The following is a 13,286-nucleotide window of genomic DNA, read 5'->3' on the forward strand; positions in this document are numbered from 1 at the left end:
GTTTAAGATGTTTCTTCTTGAATGTTGCCTAGGGCTGCCAAAAATGGCCTTGGTGTTGATGCTTCACGCACATTATCTCATTGGTTCTTACAACACCCCTGTAAGGTTGTGGTGAATACTGTTATTTCTGCCATAAGTCAGTCTAAGCAAAAGTGGCTTCCTTAAGGCCACCTGCTGGGTTCATTGGAGAAATGATCTCTAATGATTAACACTAATTAGCTACTGAGCCGAAAGCCCTAAACAACCTGGGATCAGGATATCTAGTGGTTTGTCTCCTCCGGTCAAGACCAAGCCAATCTTTAAGGGCTTCCAAGGAGATCTAGTTGGTCATTCCAGGACGTGAATTGCCCTGGCTGTTTCTGGTAACAGCATGGAAGTGGGTCTTCCCAGGAATGCCCTGCCTTGAGTGATTTGTGAGGCAGAGTCAGCAGTGACTTTGAAATGCCTCTTAAAGACCTCTGTGTTTACCCAGACATTCCTGGAATCTGACTCTTAGTTTTTAATTATGTTTTGTACACGGTTTCGATATATAGTTGTGTTCCATTTTAATTGACTTTTATGAAATATTATTGTCTGTTTTTATTTGTTATTGTCTTTATGTAAACCACATAGAGATTTTTATTATATTAAGTGGTATACATTTTTTAATAAATAATGATATAAACATTGGACTCTCTGGTTTCTAGCCAGGTCTGTAGCTAAGGCATTCCCCCTACCCTTCGCTGCAGCCTCTGTAGAATGCCTCTGTGTAATTTGATTTGTGCTATTGAAAAACATCTCCTTTTTCCCAGCTGGAAGAAGAGAAGATTGTGAGGCAGAACATGACAATTTGGCTAACCAACTTGTACAATGGGACCCTCCCTGAAAACGTCACTGGCCCTCCCCCACATGTGAGCCTTGCGGATGTCCCTAGAGGCCCATGCTGGGAAACAATGGTTGGTCAGGTAAAGCAATTTTGGGGGAAAACAACAACACCCAGAGCTTTCTGAACGATGCTTGCTTGCTGATACGCATAAGAGTATCCCTTCTTAATGCATTCTTTGTTGTGTCTGGACTGGAGTGATCTGGCCTCACAGACTTTCAGCCCGGGATCTTTACAAATGTCAAGAGAAGGAGGAAGGATATTTTGTTGCTTTCTTTTCCAAGTCTTGGCCCCAAGAGATACACGTGGATGAACTCATATTTCTGGGAAATCACAGCTCACTCTAATAGAGGGGGATCTATGGTTCGAAATTTGGGGGGTCTGCAACGAGACTGCTCTGGTGTTTTGGCAGCATTACTAAATCACTAAATCATAAATGAAAGCCTTCCTGACTTGAATTACTGTACAAGCATCCTCCTCCAGCCAAATCCCTGATCTACCTTAGCTGTGATTGAAGTAGTGTCAGGGAGCAGCAACGCTAACCACAAATTTAAGGGAACCCCATATATGGAGACACGCCCTACTGTGGATGGATTATTGGGTTTGGCCAGAGGAGGCCTAGTCTATATTTCTGTCTCAACCTTGACTGCATGGTCTTAAACAAGTCATGATATCACAGCCTGGGCCATCTCCCAGGATGCATCAAGCTCTTTTTACCATGAAATATACAATATGAATATATGAGAAACCAAACCCTTTCCTCTTTCCTAGTTGTTTAGAGCAGACTGAGAATGAATGACTGGGAACATCCACTTAAGTCTTCACAATGATGAAAGGGATTCCATTTAACAGTGTGCCTGAGCTAGGTAGCATATTTGGAAATATTCACACAGTAAAATTAGCCAAGGATGTCTGACTGTGCGTTTTCCCTTCTGTATCAGAATTTGGTATTTTATATTTTTCAAATTTTCAAATTATTATTGCATTGTTATTCTTACTGTATGCCACCCTGGGATTATTATTATTTTGCAAAGTGTGGGTAGTAATTTTTTAAAAAAATAAGCAAACAATCACAAGCAAACAGGTGGTATTCCCATATTGTGTATGCATCATACATTTAAAGCATGTTCCGAGGAATGCTGGGAACTGTGGTTGATCAAGCGTGCTGGGAATTGTAGCTATAATAATAATAATAACAACAATAATAATAAATTTTTATTTATACCCCGCCCTCCCCAGCCAAGACAGGGCTCAGGGCAGCTAAGATCAGGTATAAAAACAATTGATTAAAATACAACTTAAAAACAGGATTAAAATACAACTTAAAATGCAGCCTCATTTCAGTGTTTGGGGGGGGGGAGAAAATGTCAAATCTTCACCAAGGCCAACTATCCAGACTGGTCCTACGTGGGCCAGAATAAAAGCCAGGGAAGTCCCCAAATAGGGGTTCCATCCCAGAAGGAAAAGGAAAGGGCCAGGCGGAACAACTCTGTCTTACAGGCCCTGCGGAAAGAAATCAGATCCCACAGGGCCCTGGTCTCATGAGACAGAGCATTCCATCAGGCCGGAGCCAGTGTTGAAAAGGCCCTGGCCCTGGTTGAGATTGTAAGCTACAGTTTCCAGGCAGGGCCGGCTCTAGGTAGACCCCCGGTGGCTTGCGGCACCACGGCGCCAGCCCGCCAGGAGGGCGCCACGAGCTGCGCCCGCCTGGTCCGCCGGTTCGACAACCGCGCTGTGCCTGCCCGTGTGCCGCGGCGCCGCGCTGCGCCTGCCCGCCCACCGCGCTGGGAAACGGGGCGGGGGGGCGCCGGAGGTATCCGTCGCTCCACGGCCCTGTTTCCAGGATTCAGTGGGGGGGGGAGAAATATGATGTACATGTGCATTAAAACGTAAAATGTGTCATCAGTCTCTATCTACACATTCTCTATCTACATTGCACTTTCCTCCCTAAGCAACCAAGAGCTTTGTGGCACCGTTAAAGTGCACAAGCCTGTTGTTTTTACTGCAACAGACTAACACAGCTGGCCCCCTGGAAATTCTTTTCCTGCACATGACTATTCATTTAATAAATCCTTTCCCCTCTGGAAAAAGTGGGTAAAGGACCTGGGGAATGCTGTGAACACTATTTCTGAAATTTTACAGAGAGGCAAAAGGTGCCTGAGAGGCAATGGGCAAGATGATTCCGCTGACAAAACACTTTTAGATAGCATCCTGCTCCCCATTTAGCCCGTTTCAAACAGGAGTGAATGGCGGGAGGATAAGCAGCGTTGCTTCCTTGGAGTTTGCCAAACGCTCTCAATAAAGAAACAACCTGACCCTTTCCTTCTAAAAAGAAAACATTGTTTCTGCAGGAATTTGTGCGGCTGACGGTCTCTGACACTGTGACGACCTACATCACCATTTTAATTGGCGATTTCCTCAAAGCTGTCTTTGTCAGGTTTTTCAATTACTGCTGGTGCTGGGACTTGGAATATGGCTTTGTAAGTATCTGACTTTTTGCTCCTCCTTCTTTAAAAAATGAATTCTTTCTGAAATAATAAAAATAATATAATGCAAATGTTCCTGTGTACTTGACCTTGTACTATGCGGTATTATACTGTACTAGCAGTCCTACACTGTACTGTTGAATCGATGGAGAATCTATGGGATATGCCTGGTTATAACTACCATAAACTATCACTAGAAAAGTAATGCTGATAAAGCCTTGTCAATCTTATCTTTGCCTGAAGAGCTCCATATACAGAGTCCACTCCCAAGAAAATTTTTGCATTTGATTTATTTTTCATAAGGAAAAGGAACTCAGGGGATGCCATGCTGAATGAGACTGAGGTTCACCAAGTCCAGGATATGCAAACATCTTGCATATGTCTGAAATCTAGAAAGAATGACACAGACAAAATATTCCATAGTAGGGCAGTACCTCTATTAGTCCAGCCAAAATGTCACAAGATAGGGAACAGGCTATGGCCAGGTCTTCAAAATGCAAGTATCCACCTAGTTCTCTTTAGACATCCGGTCCGAGCAGAAAATGGCCCAAAGTGAGGATGGGGCAAAGGCATGCAAGCCCACTTTCCTCATCCTCACATGTGCAGGCTCCACTTCAGATCTCACTTATAAGACTTCATAAGAAAGAAGCCAGCACCTTCTTTGTATCTCATGTGTGTATTGCCTGCTATTTGTACTGGGCTGGCAGCAAAGCATTTTTTCTTCAATGGTGCCAAATGAGCCAAGTATGATTGATTGATTAATGTCTTATTTGAGCTTTAATGACTGTGACTTGTCCAGTTTTCTAACCTCACCATTAAGTGAGCGTTTTATATCAGGGGATTCTGATGGGCTTTGTGCTGGTTTGGCAACACAGAGCATCTGAGGCCAGTCAGACGTTTTAGGTTTATAATGTAAACCAGGCATCCCCAAACTTCGGCCCTCTAGATGTTTTGGACTACAATTCCCATCATCCCTGACCACTGGTCCTGTTAGCTAGGGATCATGGGAGTTGTAGGCCAAAACATCTGGAGGGCCACAGTTTGGGGATGCCTGATGTAGACAATCACTTTTTTGGCTGGGCTCTTGTGTTTTCAACAGCTGTGTGACAAGCAGGGATTCAGCATATGGAGTTTCCCCCCAGCACTTCATCTGCAAGACAGGAAAACGTCCATTGGTATATGTATGTGTGTGTGTGTGTGTGTGTGTGTGTGTGTGTGTGTACACACTGCTTAAAGTGCAGCTGTTAAAGACATAGAAGTCGCTGACAGCAAAAAGTTTTATAACCATATTAAGGAGTGCTCACACTTCTTTAATTTCAACTTTACTTTTTTAAAGGGAGGAATTCAGTGTAGTGCTGAGCAGCTCACCCCGTCAGAGCCAGGGAGAACGACCTGCCCTCTCCTCTCCCTGGGGCTCTTCTAGCGGCTCTTCTGACACCCCCCCCAAACCAATTAGGGGTGCATTGGGGGAAGGAGGGAGGGAAGAAAGCCCCATAGCACTAGGGGAAGTTTTCTGCTGGCAGGACTACAGTGGTACCTTGGTTTATGAACTTAATCTGTTTCAGAAGTCCGTTCTTAAACCAAAGCATACTTAAACCAAGGCGTGCTTTCCCACAGAAAGTAATAGAAAATGGATCAATCCATTCCAGACGATAAAAAGCAACCCCCAAAACAGCAATTTCACATGAATCTTACTATCTAACAAGACCATTCCTGGGTTAGGGTTAAGGTTAATTTTAGGACTGGGTTAGGGTAAGGATTAGAATTAGGGTTAGTTCAAGGTCAGTGTTTTATGTTTTCTTGTGATTTTGATTCATTTCCAGTTGGTTTGCTGGGTAGCACCTGGCTGCCTTCAGGTGGTGCAGGGGCTCTAAGGTACAGCTTCTGGGCTGCCTCCACCTTCCCCAACCCCAACAACTATTCAGCCTGGCTGCATGCAAGCAGGAGTGGGGCGGGGGTATCTCAGCTGGGAAGGGAGGCTGAGTGACAGAAGGCCATGCTGACAAAACGGAAGTGCACCCTTGAATGTCTGTTTGTATGCCAAACAAAAAACAAAAAAACAACAACCCAACAAAGACAAAAAACACCAATGCAACCCGGAACACTCATTTCCGGGTTTGAAGTGGTCGTAATCCAAAATGTTCGTTAACTAGGCTGAACTTTGTTGTGTATGCTTTGTTTCACTGAACCAAGATATGTAGCATATGGAAATAGTTTCTCTCGCCTTCCCCAGCCAGGTGCCTTCCAGGTGCCCTGTTGGACTACAACTCCCATGACCTCTCACCATTGGCTCTGCTGGCTGGGGCTGATGGAAGTTGTAGTCCAAAAGACCCACAGATAACAAATTACATATGTGCCTCCAATTTAGGTTGTGATTTTATCTGTATTCACAATGTGGGGCATTGTTATGGGGACAGAAAGTGGGGCACAGCCCCCACGTTATGGTCTGGACTCAACTAAGTACAGTTTTTATTTTCGTATAGTTTAGTGTGGGGTTCAGAGGTAGAAGGGGGAAAACAGTTCTGTGACTGATCTTGAACTTTGTGACAACATCTATGACCTGAAAGGGACCCAGGTGGCGCTGTGGGTTAAACCACTGAGCCTCGGGCTTGCTGATCAGAAGGTCAGCAGTTCGATTCCCTGTGTCGGGGTGAGCTCCCGTTGCTTGGTCCCAGCTCCTGCCAACCTAGCAGTTCGAAAGCACGTCAAAATGCAAGTAGATAAATAGGAACCACTACAGCGGGAAGGTAAACGGTGTTTCCGTGTGCTGTTCTGGTTCGCCAGAAGTGGCTTTGTCATGCTGGCCACATGACCCAGAAGCTGTACGCCGGCTCCATCGGCCAATAATGCGAGATGAGTGCGCAACCCCAGAGTCGGTCACGACTGGACCTAGTGGTCCCTTTACCTTTACCTATGACCTGAAACATAAAGAAACACTGGTTATTACTTGTTTTGTACTTTTAAAAAACCTGAAACTCATTTTATTGTTTAAAAATCAACATGTTAGATTCTATTACATCTATTATAGTGCCATGCAGGCCTAGAACTCTATATTAAAAACTCTACAGCCAGGTGTCATTTAAATATTATTTTCCATATGTGTTTCAGATTATATTATTGCCCTGGTTCTGGAGATTTGTTCATTTGCTTGAGGAAAAACTGTTCCTAATGCAAAAGGATCAATATGCAATCTTTGCACATTGTTTTAAAGCTTTGTTGCAACTCTAAGAGAATTCATTATGCTTTCCCTTCAGCCTTCATATTCAGAATTTGATATTAGTGGAAATGTGTTGGGCCTGATCTTCAATCAAGGCATGATCTGGTAAGTGTGTCTTGGCAGAATCTTGTAGAAGTGACTTTACTTAAGGTTAAGGTTTGCCAACGTGACTGAATTCTTCTGTTTTGCTTGTCAAATCTCTGGTATAAATGTGGAAAATCACAATTGTCACCTCTGGTCTTGATTCTCCACTTCATTGTACCAGCTTTACTGTGGTGTGACTTCACTGAAATCATGCCTCAGCGCTGTGAAATAAGCTGTTATAAATTGAGAGCAACAAACGGTGACTCAATCAAGAGTCCTTCTCTGAAGACATAGTCATGTTGGATGCCACCTTTCAGGTGTGACAAATTCAGCTATTGCTGTTGTCAGACTGTTGGAATATACAGGGCAATCATTATTAGTTTCTTAATCAGTGTTACTTCCTTGCTCCTACATTTGGCTCCTCCAATATGACAAAAACACAGGAGGCTATAAATATAATGGCAAATCATAACTGTGGGAGTTAGTGTTTACCTTTCAAGAAAGATCCATGCCTTCACACTCCACCATTGTCCAGCACTGCTGTGCATCCCTCTGAGATCAATTCTATATGATAGACATGTTTCTATGTTTATCTATTTATACAAAAATGTAGGCATTGCGTGCACAGAGGTCACAGCCTTTCTCTGTAACCACTGAACTGTAATGTAACAAATTTGGCCACAACGTTCCATGCCCATCAGTGAGGGATCTGGCATAAAACAAATTCCAAAAAAGAACAGCTTTCACACCTAAGATAGCGAATAAACGCAAAAAAGTGGTGCCCAAATTAGACGTCACCAGCAAAAGCTCTGAAGACTCCAGCAGCATCCAATAGAAAGGCAGATTGCATGCTGTCACCAGCAAAAGCTCTGAAGGGCGGCGCCAAATAATGACATCATCAACCAAGCAACTGAAACCACCAAGGCGGCCATTACCAGACCCCTAGGCCCCTGCCAGGCCCCTGCCAGGCCCCCACTAGGCCCAGGGGGGAGAGGACAGTGGTGGTGGGAGAGGGACAAAACAATAAAAAAACCAATCCACAAACATACAAAATACACAACAACACATACCAAAATCTCTAAAACCACACACCACACCAACTCCCCACACTACAAATACACCACAACACACAAACACACCACACCCACATCTTAAACCCTACCCACCTCTGACCCACAAACAAAAACACCCTACAAAACTAAACAAAATACCACCTTAATAAACAAACCTCTAAAAAAACCACCATAAAAACCCATTAAGCCATATCTATCATCTATCTATCTATCTATCTATCTATCTATCTATCTATCTATCTATCTATCTATCATCTATGTAACAACTGCATGCGGGAGAGGGGGAATCACAGGGATAAACCGAGGGTGGGGGAAGGAAGGGACAGGAAACGTCATGAATCAGAACAGGGTGGGGGAAATCACACTTCTTAAAATTAAAAACATAAATAAAACTACCAAAACAAACAAATGAAAATGCACAATCATAAGAAGACCAAAAAAACACACCATAAATACAAGCACAAAGTTGAAACATCCAGAAAAGCATATTACATCAAAACACTAACCAAAAACAAGTTATGCAACCATTACCATCCAAAACACAAATGACATCAATACCCCCCCCAAAAAAACCCCACAGCAATGTGTGGCCGGGACAGCTAGTGCTGTAATAAATTCAGTTTGACCCTTCAGCTACAGCATTCAGTTATTAATTTAGGAATAAACTATTCAATTTTGAATAAAATAAACTATTATAAAGAAGAAGGAAGATAGCTTGAGAGTGGTTGGTTGGCATCCCTGTCTCGGGAGACAATGGTAGAATGTGCCTTTGGGGGTGAAGTCAAACTATTGGAAGGTTACAGCACCTGTTGTGGCTGTAGAGACTGATACATGGGAGAGACATGTTTGAGAGAGTTCCTCCTAGATCCATCCATGTCACTGGAGGTGTAGAAGTTTGTAGTGGCTAGGAGGGCTCTCTCCCAGTTTCCACTGGTACACCACCTACAACCAATCCTGGAAAGGACACGATGGTGCAGCTCTTGGCAGCCTCAAGACTGGACTACTGCAGTGTGTTCTATGTGTGCTGCCCTTGAGGTTGATTTTGAAATTGCAGCTAATGCAGAATTCTATGCCCCAATGTTTGCCCAGAATAGCTCCACACCAGCATATTACAGGTATGCTGGAAGGTAGTTTTGACCTTCCAGCTATGATATTGAACTATTACATTAAGGCAGAGAATAGTGAGATACCAGAAATTATTTTTTCAAATATATTACTCACCCCATTTCACTCACCCCATTTGGGGACAGCTGCCCCCCCATATGCATTCCCAGAAACAGATGACATCAGCTTTCAATGCAAACTGAAATTTGCATAAAATGTTAGGAAAAATCTGATAGTTACCTCAAAATTAAGGTCATACATTGTCATAATGTTTCTTCTCTTTTGTTTGGTGTAATTCCATTTTAGCTCTGCTAGATCCCAATTTAGTTTAAACCATTCTATACCAGGGAGAAAAGAAAAGAGAAAAGAAGAGCAGAGAAAAATTACATGAGCTCCCTATAGTTTAATCTCACACTTTTGCAAATACCAGTAAGCACTACCTGTAGGGATTGCTAAACAATCACTCTATGACAAAATGAGATACACTTTGATTCAGGAAACAATGCGAACTATCTGGCAACTGTAATAAATGATAATAATAGATCAGTCCAACCAGGTTGGGGGAACTGTGTTGTGTGTGTTGTGTGTGCATGCATGCATTTCCCCAGGGGGGCTTATCATGTTTATTATTGTGTATCTGTGATAAGATAAGAAGAACCATATTAATTTAATCTTTATAAACATGGCTGTCCAATATGGACTAGCAGAGTGTTGGGAGGGGCAAATCCTTAGAAGATTCAAGGGTTTGTGGCTGGGAAAGCAAATGGATATAAAAGCTTAAGAGTTACTGCCATAGAACCCCCTTTGTAGATTTTTATGAGAAAATGGCTTATTCATAGGATGGGCTCTTTTTATGCACCATGTCTGCCGGCGATCAACGTCATCCGTCTCCATACATCCATGTACCTGCAGTGCTGGGCTGTGATGTGCTGCAATGTTCCCCATGAGAGAGTCTTCAAAGCCTCAAGATCAAACAACTTCTACATGGCCATGCTGCTGTTTATTCTCTTCCTCTCCACGCTGCCGGTTGTCTACACAGTTGTCTCCGTCCCGCCATCCTTTGATTGTGGTCCATTCAGGTTTACTGCATTTTATATCCATTTCTTCAAAGTCAGATGTAGGATTACTGAATAAATAACTATAACATTGGATGCACTCTCATGAAAGATAGGTGTGACAAAGACTGTATACATGCTATACATTTGAAGCCCATTTTCCCCTTCAAAGAATTCTGGGCACTGTAGTTTGTTCAGTATTGCTGGAAATTTGAACTCTACGACAAGTATACTACAGTGCCCAGAATTCTTAGAGGTGGGAAATGGGCTTCAAATGGGCTCTAAAGGTATATTGTATATGTCAACAGATAACAGGGTCACTTATATTTAAAAATTAATGATTCCAGTCCAATGCAGGGCCTTTATGTTAGCCTGAGTAAACATTTTTTACTGCACAGGACAAGGCAGTCTCAGTTGTGCTTCAAGATCTGCATTCTGCATGCAGCATTTATTATGTTGAATGGAAAAAAGTAAGGAACAAATATATATAAGTGGGATACAATAACTGGGGAGGGAGAGAAATAATGTAGGAGGGGAAAGTACAGGTCAAATTGAACGAGATGTTAATGTAGGATTGTTCCTGATTTTTACATTTCTACGCCTCTGAAGGGCCTATTACTCATGCCTTGTTTCAATTTCCAGAAGTCATAGAAAATATTTTGCTTGCCAAAACAAATCATATCCGCATAGCTCTACAGCATTTTTTAAAAAGAGAATATGGCCTGTTGCTTTATTTGAATGAACAGTGTTTGTGAATTTAGCTGCGTTACATTGTCCTCAACTTTCTACACTGACTTCCCATCCCCTTTGCTTTTCCAGAACAAGCCATTTGTCTTTACCTTTCAAATCTCTTTGGAGTTTTGACATTATTTGCTCAGATCCTCCAAGTGTTTCTATTTTCCAGGGACAGTTCTGAATTTACAGAAGCTGTACTGGATTCTGATTTGATCCCAGACTGTCCCGCTTTTCCTTAGGACATCCCTATTTTCATCAGGGAAATATTGGAGGTTATTGAATTATGTGACCCCTGAGTCATCTGAAGGTAGTTCTGTGTAGGAAAGTTTATGCCCAGAGTGGCTGGGCAACCCAGTCAGGTGGGTGGGGTATAAATAGTAAAATGGTGGTGGTGGTGGTGGAATCGGATGTCCCTACTTTCAATGGAGAAATGTTGAAGTGCATGATATGCAGGGCTGTCTCTAGGCCGGGGCTGGGTGGTGCAAGGCGCCAGGGCGGCTGGCCACCAGGGGCGCGGAAGGGGCGCCAAACGGCTGGTGTCTGGGAGCAGCTGCTGCTGGTGCCCCCACCCCACGGTGGCAGTAGCGCGCGGCCATTGAGCTTCCTCCATGAAGCAGAATCAGCGAGACTCCTGCCTAGAGTGGCACCACGCACCTGCTGCCACTCTAGACCGGAGTCTCGCTGATTCTGCTTCATGGAGGAAGATCAATGGCCGTGCACCACCGCCGCGTGCCGCAGCGGCCACTGGAGGGAGGCGTCAAGGAGGGGCCGGTCCAGGGCGGGAGGCCGAGCAGCCCCCTCTGCGGGAGGTGGGCTCTGTGCCCAGGCCAGCCCCCCGCAAGGTGGTGCGCACTATCCAGGCTCCGTCATCCTCCATCTCCGCCCCTCAGCTGCGTGCTACTGTCGCTGTGTGTGTGGGGGCGCCGGAGGATTCTTGCACCACGGCGCTGGATACCCTTAAGATGTTACTGATTATATGCCACTTCTCTGCTACTCTCTGTGTCTTTCTGCTTCCTTCAACAACTGTGCATATTCTCCCACTGCCTGGCACAGGTCTCAGTTTGGCCAGAGAGACTGTTTTTCTCAAATCCTACCCACCTGCCCAACATCTGATGTGATATGTGACATTAAGTGTTGGGCAGATAAGGGCATGGCTACAAAGGAACAATTGACAACTTCAAGTGAGTTCCTGATTGTTTCTTTGCAAGCTGGGCTGGCAGATAGCAAGCTCTACTGGGGTTGGCTAGATGAGGGATATTTACGTTGGAAAGATAAGGATAGAGTAGGGATGGATATGAATTGTGGCAAACATTGTGTGCGCACTGCTTCTCAAACCAGCAGTGGGAGTGCACTGGATGAAGAGTAAACTGGAGCATGCCCACAATCTTCAGGTCCTGGCCTGCTGGCTTGATCTAGTATCCCAGCACTGGCTTAGACTGCTTCCCAAGATACTTAGAATGCTTCCTCCCTTTCACTTTCACTTTCAGTTAGAGACAGTGCATCCCTCTTTGCCGCTTGAGGCGAAACAGGAAGTGCCACCCTGCCCTGCCACTGCTGTCCCACCAAAACATCCCTCACCTGGGTTGCACAGCGGTGCCATGTGGCTGTGGGTCTTGGCAATATCTCACAAGTTTGTGCTTTTCTTACTCAGCAAAGGGCCACTGATGTAAACAACAATACTGGTAGTTATTACTGAGCTGTGTGGAAACCCAGGTCCTTTGCTCTCACACTCAAGATAAGGCCCAGATTCATTAACATGCTCCTTTGTTTCAAAATCTGGAAAAGACCTCAAGAAAGTCAATAGCTACAAAACAGGGGATGCTGTTTTCAAACAGGGGATGTTTTCATTTATAATCATGGAAAGCCATGTGTGACATCTAGAGGTGAATCTGTATATGTGCAGCCCCAGAACTTGTGCAAGGACATAATGACCCTACTGTCTCATTAACTGCTTGCACTCTTTTGTAAAAAAGCACACACGAAACAACACACGGCACTTTCATGGAAAGCCTCATAACAAATAAATGTGTAATACCCTACAGGGCTCTTTTAATGCAGGAGTGTCAGCAGTAGGAAATTCTTCTCCAGATGTTCTCAGGATTCAACTGAGTTGCTTGCAATGCTTGAATGTCAGTGAGCAGGGGGGAAGTGAGCAAGTCCCTGTTCTTCTCCCTCCTGTGAGCTGCTGCCTGGTAACTTGCCCTGGCCTATAGGAAGGAAGATGCAGCAGGAGAAACCACTGCTAGAGAGAATGCCTTGACTTTGGGTGCAAGCTCATGCACGCCAAATTCCAACATATAGAAAATTTAACACATCAGTGAAAAGGCTAGGCTACAATCTTCCTCTGTGAAATCTAATTTTCCTCATGGGGGGTATTTTGGGATGGAGGAGCCCACCACCCTTTTTGAAAAGATGAACAAGCCATGTGAACTGCCACATTTGCACTACATCTAAAGCACTGTTATACCATTTTTATAGTCATTGCCCCCCCCCCAAAAAAAATTCTAGGAAATGTAATTTGTGAAGGGTGCTGAGAGTTGATAGGAGACCCCTGTTCCCCTCCAAAAGCTACAATTCCTTGAGTGGTTTAATATATCTGGTAACAATAAAGGCTGATTAGGTTATATTCTGGTATTACTATGGATGTGAATTATTCGTGTTTTTTTGTAA

General features: G+C 44.0%; 1 protein-coding gene across 1 annotated transcript in view; it reads left to right on the forward strand.

Moving 5' to 3' along the window:
- The window catches only part of TMC1 (transmembrane channel like 1), a 55,412-nt gene that overhangs the window by 37,886 nt on the left and 4,240 nt on the right, over positions 1-13,286 (forward strand). Inside the window, exons 11-14 of the mRNA XM_060280202.1 lie at positions 792-944; positions 3,214-3,342; positions 6,603-6,670; positions 9,666-9,905. Of these exons, the coding sequence (XP_060136185.1) occupies positions 792-944; positions 3,214-3,342; positions 6,603-6,670; positions 9,666-9,905 (590 nt within the window). The remainder of the gene's footprint in view (positions 1-791; positions 945-3,213; positions 3,343-6,602; positions 6,671-9,665; positions 9,906-13,286) is intronic.

The sequence above is a fragment of the Zootoca vivipara genome, chromosome 11, assembly GCF_963506605.1.
Source record: "Zootoca vivipara chromosome 11, rZooViv1.1, whole genome shotgun sequence".
NCBI classification, from domain to species: domain Eukaryota; kingdom Metazoa; phylum Chordata; class Lepidosauria; order Squamata; family Lacertidae; genus Zootoca; species Zootoca vivipara.